This window comes from Gymnodraco acuticeps, unplaced genomic scaffold (genome assembly GCF_902827175.1).
Source record: "Gymnodraco acuticeps unplaced genomic scaffold, fGymAcu1.1, whole genome shotgun sequence".
Classification (NCBI taxonomy): Eukaryota; Metazoa; Chordata; class Actinopteri; order Perciformes; family Bathydraconidae; genus Gymnodraco; species Gymnodraco acuticeps.
Genome location: NW_022990865.1, coordinates 749,238 through 761,472, shown reverse-complemented (window position 1 = coordinate 761,472; position 12,235 = coordinate 749,238). Strand labels below are relative to the sequence as shown.

At 42.9% G+C, this 12,235-nt stretch overlaps 1 protein-coding gene across 1 annotated transcript; it reads left to right on the top strand.

The window, feature by feature from the left end:
* Window positions 1-7,490: 7,490 nt before the first annotated feature.
* Window positions 7,491-9,123, top strand: june (JunE proto-oncogene, AP-1 transcription factor subunit). Its single transcript, XM_034233260.1, is given in 3 exon segments — window positions 7,491-7,534; window positions 7,536-8,504; window positions 8,958-9,123. Coding segments are annotated over 3 exon segments (1,179 nt in total).
* Window positions 9,124-12,235: the final 3,112 nt, after the last annotated feature.

The window sequence follows — 12,235 nt, the reverse complement described above, 5'->3', positions numbered from 1 at the left end:
TGAAACAGACACAGACTGACAGAGAGGGTGGGACGTGGGGGAACGGCGAGACGGCAGTGGTTGAAACAAAGCGGTATGTTTTGACTGGCACTAACGGTCGAGGAGTGAAAATCAGTTGAGCGTTTCTGTGACTCCGCCCAGCGGCTGCTCTTCTGAGAGGCACCGCTCTGACAGCTCGGGAAACGCGCTAAAAGTTCTTCCAGTGTTAAGCAACACTACACAATTTCAGCAAGTCTGAGAGTAAACGTGTTCTCGAAGGTTCGTTTTGCTTTCTTACAACGTTACGTTAATGTTAACTTAATCTTACGTTTGCTAGGAGGCTAGCTGTCTTAGCTAACAACATTTAGCAGCTAACGTTATCTACAGTTTGTGTTTCCCCTGAAAAACGATGTAGTTATTTAAGGTATTGAGTTTGAATTTAGCCTTTGGAATATAATTTCCAACAGTGCATTGTAAAGACTGAAAAAACAGGCTCAGGTTAAAGCTTGACATGATTTGGTCTTTTACTTAAGAAGATGTTTGTCCTCCTGTCTTCTCTTATTTCCTTATCTTTCTTTCAGGTGTAACATCTACCAATGGTTGTACATGACCCCACCTCTTTGCTGCCCTACTAGTCAAGCCTCCTGATCAGAGCCTTTCCTAAATAGTGGTAAGTTGTTTTACAGTTCAGTGTACGTTAATTTAGCAACTTAGGTTGCATTCACACCAGCCTTGTATAGTCCGGTTGAATCGAACCCTGGTGTGTTTAGCCGCTTGGTGCGCTTCGTTTGGGTCGGTGTGAACGCAGTCCGAGACCTCTGAAGTGAACTAAACAACCGGACTCTGGTCCGCCTAAAAGAGGTGGTCTCGGACCGGTTGCTAGTGAACTCTTGAGCGGTTCATCGCTGGTGTGAACGCAGTCCGCATCAAAACATAGGAAGTATAGTATTTACGCGTCACAAGAACGCGGATGTCTTCAAAATCTTTAGCGAAAGACTCTTTCGCTAAAGATTTTGAAGACATCCGCGGTTGTTTAGTTAAAGAGTGAGGCAGAATGAAGTGTTGAACAGTGTCGTAACAGTAAAAATACACCGTCAACTATACATAAAAGTCAGAGCCACCTGTAGTCTGTGAAACCTCCTCCTGACTGCAGAACGTCTCATTATGTGTTATAATTTTTTTAACGGACGTTGTCTGAATGCATATTTTGTCTCTTGAGACCTTCTAGGCTCTCTTCCATACTGCGCTTGAAGGCTGCAGGTGCATTTGTGAGACCAAATGGAATTATATTCCATTCATACAGTCCCCATGGAGTTGTAAAAGCAGTGTACTTCTTTGAGTCTTCACTGATGCTACCTTGGTGGTAAGCTTTGCCTTGGTCCAGTACGTTGAACCACTCGTTTCCACCGAGTCCATCAAGTATCTCCTGTATGCGCGGTATGGGGTGCCTATCTGGCGTTGTCTTTTTATTCAGCCCCCTGTAATCAATACACAGTCTTAGACTTCCATCCTTTTTTCTCACACAAACCACAAAGGAAGCATATGGTGAGGTTTATTTACGGATGAAGCCTTTTTGCAGCAAGTCCTGAATGTGGTTCTTTACTTCCTCATACAATGGTCGGGGTATGGCGTTATACGTTTTCGCTACTGGAACATCATCAGATAACTTAATGTCCATATTTAGGTTCTTTATGTAGCCTACCTCATCTTTGTGTATAGAAAACGCACCTGACTACTCCCTGAGCATTTGTTTAATGAATGTTTGTTGTTCACTTGTCAGGTGATTCACATCAACAGGTGGATCCCACAGTTTGCCTTGGCCATCACTCTGACACTTTTCTGTGGTTGGGTTGGGTGGAGTTTGAACATTTTCAACTACCACCGAGCTGCTCTACGCCTTTCCACCGCTGCATCTCATTGTCCCCCTCCTGGAGAGGGTGAGACGAGAACGATTGTCAGTCATCCTGGTTGCCCCAGGTTGCCGCTCGGCGCCGTGGTACGCGGAAGTGACCCAATCCAATCCACTTTATTTATATAGCACATATTAAAAACAGAGGGTTTACCGAAGTGCTTCACAGCCACATAACATGATAATAAAATATAATATTACAATAATAGATGAAAGGCACACATAAGAATAGATACAATTCATACATAAGAATAGATAAAAGGCACATAAGGGCTATGGACAGACCAGGGTAGACGGCCATGCCGTCATTGCCCCTCGGTCTGGCCGTAAAGCCCCGAAAATAATTGTACGTCCTACGGCCACCATGGCCTGTGTACCCCTGATACTGTTAAAATCTCGAAGTTGCTTTAAAGGCGTCAGAACAGTGGTTTCTGAACTGCATTATGCTGCGTTCACAACGGACACGATGCGAATATTCTCATCGCTCTAACCGCTGGAGTTTCAGCGGGGCTGTCAGCTGTGTTTACTCCTGTCATTCAAACAGGACGTGCTGGAGAGAGGGCGGTTATACTGATAACGGTTAGTAAAAACCATGCTTTGACAAGTGTGCAGACAAGACGGCAGGTGAAAAACGTGTTCTCTGAATGGAGCGATCTCCATTCGATCAGCTAAACTAACCTAACCTGTATCTGCTCCGTCCAAACTCACAACAACGTCCTAAAGACAGAATTAAAGCAGCGACTGTATTCGCCATGACACAAACAGTCTGTGGTTTGTACATGTTTAACTTTTGTCTAGTTTCTGAACAGATATGAGGAGCTGTGAGGAGTTGATTATAGAGACTCTCTCTCACACACATACATACACACATACCATGTATACATCACTTCAGGGGACATTACATTGACTTACATGCATTTCCTGGAGACTTATCCTAACCTTAACCATAACCAACACATGCCTAACCCTAACCTTTACCTTTAACCTTACCCTAATCCTAAACCTAACCAAGTCTTCACCCTAAAATGAATGATTTCCCTCATGGGGACCTCCATTTTGTTCCCATAAGGGAGGCGAGTCCCCACACGTGACTATGTAAAGAGATGTAGGTCCCCACAACAGTGACGTGCAGTGAGGTTCATGGCTGGTGAGACACTGACTCTTTCAGAGTCAGATTTACAAATATCATATTTTGACCATAATCGAAATATTCGGTTATTTTCAAAAGCTTTTTTAGTCTGATGCTTCGATTCATTTTAAACAGACCCGTGTTCAGTGAATGCAACAGAGGCAAGCCACCAGACCAATCAGAGAGTTGCATGGAAATAAAAGTGTGCTTGTGTCATTCAAACTCGGCTCTGTGTGTGTTTGTGTGGAAATAGCGCATTTAGTGTGGTAGAGAGAGAGAGAGAGAGAGAGAGAGAGAGAGAGAGAGAGAGAGAGAGAGAGAGAGAGAGAGAGAGAGAGAGAGAGAGAGAGAGAGAGAGAGAGAGAGAGAGAGAGAGAGAGAGAGAGAGAGAGAGAGAGAGAGAGAGAGAGGACCATGTTGTTAGCATCTGGTTAGCTAGCTGCACTAACGGACATAAGGAGCTGTTTGTTCCACAACAAGCTGGAGGAGAGTCCTCTCCTGGTCAATATTATCAATGCTCTTTAGATGCTTTTGGATGAAGCAGAAGTGGCGGAAGGAATGCTGTCCACACTGGCTTCCTTTGTATGTGCAGCCTACTCACTCAAGGGTATCAACATAAAGACAATCCCTGAACTACGATGGCATCTCTTCTGCAAACACAGGGCAGAGAGTGACAAGCTCCCTCCAACACTTGGAGCTCTGAAGCAGCATATCTTGAGGGTCCATGTCTCATGGTATAGATGTGGCGCATACTTCTTACTTGCTACCCCTTTCCCTCAACCTATCTTAAGGGAGTCCGAGGTCATGAACTTTTGTTACATAAGCCTGGGAAGGTGTGTCTTATGACATAGCCATAGAATATGTCTGGTCATGTACATCAGAGGCCATGCCCAGTTTCCACAAATATGGGTATGGAGGAGGTGTCTTTAGGTTTTCTATCCTGTTTTTTTAGCATAAAGACACTGGCGGAGAGGGAGCAAGCTCAGAGAGAGAGGGAGGGGGGGGGGGCCAGAGATGTTCACAAGTCTTTTTTTGCAAGTCCAAGTCAAGTCTCAAGTCTTTGGTCACGAGTCCAAGTCAAGTCTCAAGTTTTTGTGGGGTGAGACTTGATCAAGTCTCAAGTCTTTGGTCACGAGTCCAAGTCAAGTCTCAAGTCTCTAAAAAATAAAAGTCTCATGTCTCTTCTGGTTGTAATAAGCCTTCTATTGTCTGCTGCTATCCAGTCTGTTAAGAATACTGCACAGCTATATCTAAGAAATTCAAAGCATTTACTGTATCTGAAATATACTGAACTGGTGATATTAAAACATGACCTGTTCCAAAAGAGATATCTACCATTAACACCATTTACCAGCCAAATGCTGGTTAATCATGCAAGTGGCTGGTACTGTATGTTGCACGCACCAGCCAAAAATAACAATGGCAATGAGTGGCTAGTAACATTTCAACATTCACTAGGCTAGCCATTTGGCCAGTGGACAAAAATGTTAAAATTTGACCTCTGCAACCGTATTGTTTAATTACACTGGGTCTCTAATGACATCTTTTAAGTCTACTATAAATAAACATATTCCTCTATCCTCTCACTCAAACCCAGTGTAATGGTAACCTGATAAACCTGTAACATTAACGTTACGTGGTCAACAATAAACCTGTAACCTGCCTATAAACCGACAGATGTATTTATGTATGTAACTATGTATTTTTCTACGTTTAACGTTAGCCAGTAGATGGTGGCAGCGGAACGTAATGATTAACGTTACCGACCTTTTTTATGTCATGTCAAGAGTTGGATGTCAATGCCACTCAACGCAAACAAGTGTGACAAGCAAACATTCACTCATCTTTTAAAATATTCAGTTACAAAGCTAGTAGCAAGCTAAGTTAACATTACATAGCTGATGCTGAGCTAAACATGTTTGCTAACCGTCCATATGCGTTAATGTGACTGACCTCTCCGGGTGAGTTTTCAAGTGCCTGATGAAATTTGACGTTGTTGCACCAGCATCCTTGATTTTAATATTGCAGACTTTGCAGTGTGCGCTCCTTTTGTTGGTGCCGCCGGCGTTTTGTTAGAAGTTTTTATAGTTGAACCTAATTACAAGCGGTACAGCTGCAGGTGTGCCGCCGGTCGCCATGGTGTTACCATGATGTTAATGTTAAAGGTGGGGTAGGTAAGTTTGAGAAACCGGCTCGAGATACACTTTTTGTTATATTCCATGGAATGCTCTTAACATCCCGATAGCCGGCCCGGCTAAAATAACTGGATGGCCTACCTGCCTGTCAGCCTCCCATCGGGGCACAAACTTATCTCGTGCCCTCATTGGTCATGTGCGCGTTCGTGTGTGTTGGAGGAGGGGCTCTGTGAGGAAGTGGCAGATTTTCTCCGGTTGTGTATTTTCAAATTCTAGCGATATCGAGCCGGTTTCTCAAACTTACCTACCCCACCTTTAATACGCCAAAAACAGAAAACACAATGATTGTTCACGAGTCCCAAAACACGAGTCCAAGTCGAGTCCGAAGTCTTTTGAGCAGGAGTCCAAGTCAAGTCTGAAGTCTCTGTGTGTGCGACTTAAGTGCGACTCGAGTCCAAGTCACAAACTCGAGTCCCCATCTCTGGGCGGGGGGGGTTCCCCTGGTATACTCTCTCCCGGTAAGCTCTGGCCCTCAGAGCTGGGTTTTTGTTCTCGGTAAGGTTCTCTCTAACTTGGTAACTATTGCTTAAATCTCTGTGTATTGAATGCTGAGGGAATGGTTTAGATGAACGGGATTTTTTAAACCTACCATTCCTAAATGTGTTGGGATTTTTAAACCTACCATTCTTAAATGTGTTGGGATTTTTAAACCTACCATTCTTAAATGTGTTGGGATTCTTAAACCTACCATTCTAAAATGTGTCGGGATTTTAGAACTAATTAGAGAACCTTCGCCACCACAAGGAAATTATTTTTGGATTTTGTCGGAAGACTTTATTGGGCAGTTGAAGTTACAAATTATGGAAATAAATGTAAAACTGTGAATTAAAGTTTCATATTAGAACATGATCACAGCATGATAGGTTTAGTATGATTATAATGTTGTAAAGAGAGAAGGTAAAAACCCTGTATTAGTTTGGACCTATTTTTCTTCAAATAAACTGATCCCACCTTTTGGATTGGGACAACTTAAAATACATCTGCGCTCTCCTCTCCTGCTTCAAAGGTAAGATTGCACCCTGCCACACTCACACTTAGGTAGGGCCACACCTCATTTACTGATATCAAAATCCTTCGGGATCGCTTCAACAGATTTAAAGAGTTGTCTGAATTGAAACAGCAGTTAATTGAACCAGGTTCTTCAGGGAGTTAATAGAGGTGAGATCTTGCTGACGTTGGTGGATCTGAGCCAGGCAGTAAACTTACATAGACTCAATAACTTCGGTTAGGTCAATTAGTAGGTCAGAGTAATTTCCCGGAATAAATTAGCAGCCCTCACCGTCTCTTACCTGATGGATATGATTTAGCACACACCTCTTAATATTCATCAACAGTACATTATGAATTGTGCTCACAATTCAATAAACAGGTATTTTACTGGTAAATCTACTGGCAATTGTATAACTAAAGGAGTAATTTCACTATTTAGTTAGTACTTTTACTTTTATACTAAAACTTCATTTTCTTAGTCGTACTTACATACTTTAGTGAGCATTCGAATGCAGGACATTAAATTGGGTCGTTAATAACATGCATTTGTCGATTTTTTTTTTTACCTAAATGAAATACCAAGAGGAAAATTTGAATTTCCCTTATTTAAATCATGAGGTCCTAAAAGTTGTAAAATGGACGGATAGTTACATTCAGATCCATTTTCGCATTCAATTAAATGTGCAGAGATGTGATGCAACTTTCATTAGAATGAACCTGGTCCCACCCCTCCTCTCCCTATGCTCTTCTGTACTGTACTTAAGTAGATCAAGTAATTATAACATCTTAATACCTCTTCCACCGCAGCAGTTGGTCAACGCACTTGTCATGTATTAAACTGAGGATTTGATTGGTGCTAATTTAATCATGAACATTACATGTTAAAATACTTAAACCCAGTTTTTGACCCCATTTATATTGTAAACTGTATTTAAATTATGTGCGGGCATGTATGCATGTTGGTATGGATGTGTGAGCATATGTTTATGTGTGTATATGTTTATATAGATATATATTTATTCGTTTTATGTGGAAATGCGCTGCGAGGATTGCTTTTTTAAATTTCGTTGTACCTGACAACAAAGGAATTCTATTCTATTCAAAAGATTACCCCCAAGATTACTTCGTAGTAATCTTTCAGTCTTCTTCCACTCACAAACCTCTTTGTCTTTCCTTCAGGCACTCGCCCCCTCTTCTTCTGCTGTTCATACTGAAGCCGCCGACATCAGCAGAATGTTTCAATCCCCTATGATATAGGTTAATCTGATTATGAAGATTGTCTTCATCAATGAAGGCCAACATGGAGACTCCTTTTTACCACGACGACTCGCCTATTCAGCCACATTGCAGAACACGAGCGTTACTCTGGAAACAAGATGCTGATCAGTAAGAAGGCCACATCAATGATGGGCAGTCATCACTTTCCCAGCAGTGAAGCAACAGGGGGTGGAAATCAACATAACCTGGGACTTGCCGGCAACAGCTCCCTGATGACAGCAGGGACGCCCTTGGTGGAAATCAACCTGCTGAAGATGGCGTCCTCTGACCTGGAGCATCTGATCATACATTCCAACAAGGCACTGGTTACCACCAGCCCAGTTTCAAACTCTACCAATCCCTTCATCTACCGTAACCAGGCCACCAACGAGCAAGAAGGATTTGCCGATGGCTTTGTCAAAGCGCTCGCTGACCTTCACAAGCAGAACCAGTTGGTGGGATGCGGCCCAATGTCCCCGTCCTCATCTTCCACTGTCTCCCTACAGGCGTCCTACCAGAGGAACCCAATGTCTGGCGGAGACCTCCCTGTCTACACCAACCTCAGCAGCTACAACCTGGGCCAGATGACATACCCTGGCGGACAGATGGCGTACAGCAGCTCAGGCCACATTGGCAATGAAGCCCCTCAACTTCACGCCCAAGGCCTTGACGCACCTCAGATCGTGCCTGAGGTTTCTCATCCACCTGCCGACCCTGCTTCCTCACCCTCCCTCCCCCCAATCAACCTGGAGACAGAGGAGTGCATCAAAGCAGAACGCAAGAAGCTCTGCAATCGTATTGCCGCGTCAAAATGCCGCAAGCGGAAGCTGGAGCGGATAATGCGGCTTGAGGAAAAAGTGCGTGGTCTGAAAAACCAGAACTCGGACCTGGCCTCAACCGCTGCCATGCTGCGGGAGCAGGTTGCACAGCTTAAACAGAAAGTTATGAGTCATGTCACTAATGGCTGCCAGATCGCTGTTGGCTCGACCCCCAGCAAGTCTGGAGTATGTGGGGGAGATCTTGGCATAAGGACTCCAGCTGCTAAGTGTCAAAATAATAATATTTTATGCCATTAGTTTGCAGTGCTGGTCAAAGCAAGCAGAGGGCCAAGCCCACAGGATGGATTGATGTAAATTAGGATGTATGTAGCCCTGTAAAAAATGGTCAACCCTCCAGCCAAAGGGGAGGAGAACGAGGAGACAGGAGGGATGACTACCTTACGAGACTGTGTGCGAACAGATCATTTGTTCAGTGCCTTGCTCAAGGGCACCACGAGGTGAACTGGGACCTCTCCAAGTACCAGTCCACACTCCATATTTTAAGTTTGTTCGAGGACTTGAACCGGCGACCCTACGGCTCCCAGTCCAAGCCCCTACTGACTGAGCGACTGCCAAGCTGCAGTTTGCTCTGTAATTCGATCACTGTAATTGTTACGGCTGCCGTCTCCCCGGGCCTGTTAATTCTGTTTTGAATGTGTTTTTGTAAATGAGCTGTGCAGTTGCCCTGCTGTCATTGGCTACCCATCTCTTGGTCCGCCCCCGAAGACTGTGATTGGAGCTGACGGGCCCGACGCGCTCCAATCCCAGCGCACCTCCAGCGCACACCTTCCGGAGACGACTACAAAGCCGGTCGACAATGATCAGTCGGGAGGCTCTGCTGTGTGAACAGATGCCTCTCGCTAGTTGCTCTCAATTGTGTACAAATCTGTTAACCGTGGTTAACTCGTGTGGTCCGTGTTTATCAGTATTGTTGTGATTAGATGTGCCTAGATTAGTTCCTCTACCTTAGCTGTGTTTTCTTACGGTCTCCTTTTGTTAGTCTGTACCACTTTTATAGTGAGGGTTGTTTTGTTGCTATTTAGTTCGTTAGTACCTATTTCTTTGTATGTAAGTAGGCTCCGTTATTAGAGTCCTTCCTTTGTTGGTTGCCCGTTGAAACTCACGCCCTTTTGGCCCTTTTGTTTGTTCAGGCTGCGTGCCATCCATTTTGTTCTACCTGTTATACATTAAAACTATTTATAATTATTACCAATTCCAACTGGTGTATGTTGCTTTCCTCTTCCCCTAGTTGGGACGTAACAGTAATCTATTTATTTGTTCTACTACAATCCTGTTGTGTGTTAACACAGGTAAATGACCATGACTTTAAAATTAAAAACGGTTACAAATAAAAGTTTTATAGTAACTTGTCATGGTTACTCTCATTGCTTTATGATCTGATAACTGGAATATCTTGCTCTGCTGTGGTTGGTAAAAGACAGTGACTGTTTTTTTAATGTTTATGATTATGTTTCTTTGTTTTTAATCTGTTGTTGCTGGTTGTTAATAAGCTAAAAACTAGTTTTGATTATGAAACATTTCAAAGTTCCATAGTTATTTCAGCTGACTAGCTCGTTGATTGTTTCCGTTGCTGGCTGGTGGAAACATTTGCTCACTTTCTCTGGATCTTTCAGGTATCAGACAATAGACAATGTTTCATTTAAGATCTGCTAGGAAAAAAACATCTATATGAGGAGTCTCTTTATTTAAAACATTATCTTTACTTTTCAACTAGTGTGAAAATAACTGATGGGAGGAGCTAATTTCACTGTAAACTTAACAGCAGATTTAAGAAATAGCCAATCCATATGTTGTTTGCATGTTGCCAAGAACAAAATGTGATTTTGACTTGGTTTGATGATGTGATTTAAAAGAGTGAAGATTTTACATGCTACCGCTTACTGTTTTTTGTCATTCTTAACATCACATTTGTTTTTCACCTGCTTTGCGGACAAAACTTCTATAATAATAATAATGCATGTTATTGTTGTGCTTTTCCTGGTGCTCAAAGCATGAAAGAGTGAAGAGTTGAGTTTTGAGGGATTTTTTGAATACTGGAGTGTTGGCAGATCGGACGTGGCCGGGGAGGGAAGTCCAGACTTATGGATAAGTGTGTAGATTTAAGTGGCATCTAGCTGTGAGGTTGCAGATTTAAACCAACGTAATACCCTCCTCTCACCCCACCCTTCTAAGGGTGTCTGAGAACCTATGGTGGACTTCAGGTAATGTAAAAACAACAATTTTTGGGTTTGTTTGGTTTGTCCTTTCAGAGCCACTGTAGATATGAACAAACAAATATAATAATTGTTTTCAGATTATTTTAAAACAATGCAAAAAATTGATATTTTACAATTCTGATAACGTATCCCCTTAAATCCTGCAAACTTTATTTCCATGCTCAGACTCATGGTGAAGACATGATGAAGACTCATAAGATAAGATAGGATATTTATCCTGAAGGAAATTGTTGTGCCAGAGTTACAAAAATACAATAAACACAGCAGCATAATAATAAAACTGTACACTAACTGCAGTTAAAAGAGCGATTAAATATCTACAGGAAACATAGACGGTCACATCATTATGTAAATATGGTTAAGACATGATGAAGACTCAGGCTAATGATGAAGACTCAGGCTCATGGTGAAGACCTGATGAAGACTCAAGGCCCAATCCCAAACCACGCCCTACACCCTACCCCTACACACTACCCCTACACACTACCCCTCCGTTTTGGCGTTCGCACGGAGGGTCCGCCACATTAAGTGCTATTCCAAACCAACGAGTGTGGAAGGGGAGTGGGTTATCAAGCCCTCAAACAGCGAGTCTGCATCGATCCTGACTTCACGTGCTGCCCTACCTGACCGGACTCAATGCTGTGTGTGTCCGTCAGGAAACAAGCTGTTTACAAACAGTTTCTGCAAACATCCGCTGATAAATTGCGATGTTAACAAGCTCATGATAACCTCATATATTTTTTAACTTGTATATTTACAGACCGTTGCAAAAACTAAGAAGCTTATAAAAATCAGGTTTAAAACTAAAAGAGCTTTACAAAAAAGTAACAATTAAAGATGTTTGGAGTTTTATTCGAGTTATTAATTTACATTTTTTGTCCAAGAGATGCTGTTTTGAAACCGTTAGGGTCACTCACATCTGTCTGGATCCATGCTGGGTCTGGCCCATAGACTGGTCTGATCCTGACGTTTGAAAATGGAGGCAGGGAAAGCAATATATAGCCCTGGTGTTGCTACAGGTAGTTAGCCTTCTTGCTAAACCAGCTCCTTGAAAAAGAGCAGCCTTCCTCTGTCCTTAACTCCTGCCTATGTCAGGCTGATCAGGTCCGAGACAATTTTTTACTATCAACTTTCTTTGTTTTAATTGTTGTAATTGTTCTGACGTCAGAAACAGGGAGCTCCGCCTATATGGGCAACTCTCCACCTATCAGGGGAATGGGGGGTTGGGCCACGCCCACGGCCATCGCCGCTCGAAAGCGCTGGAGACGCTGTAGTACATATGCCAGGCCTGTAAGTGGCGCTGTAGTCTGCCACAAAAGCAGCGAAGAAGGCTTCTCACAGAATCAACCCTTGCAAAAACAGGGCTGGAAAAGAACAAATAGAGCAAAATGAGGCATGGCTAAAATGCATGATCTGTTTGGTATTTTGAGAAAAAAACTTCACAGACATGTTTTATATAGGTATGGCCCTACAATATATTATTCAAATATAGCATGATAGGTCCACTTTAATCGATATTTTTACAATTCTTGATCAGGGCAGCTACCTGACGTTGTAATCACACGTTACTACAGCTTAAGCACTCACAACTCTCCTTCTCATAGCGACTGTAACTCCACAGTTGCCTACACTCTTTTCGGGTTTGCTAACGGTAGCTACTTTAGCTTGATAGCTAGCCATGGCTCTTTCCCCACCCTCGGGTGCTATTTCCTGCTCTAACT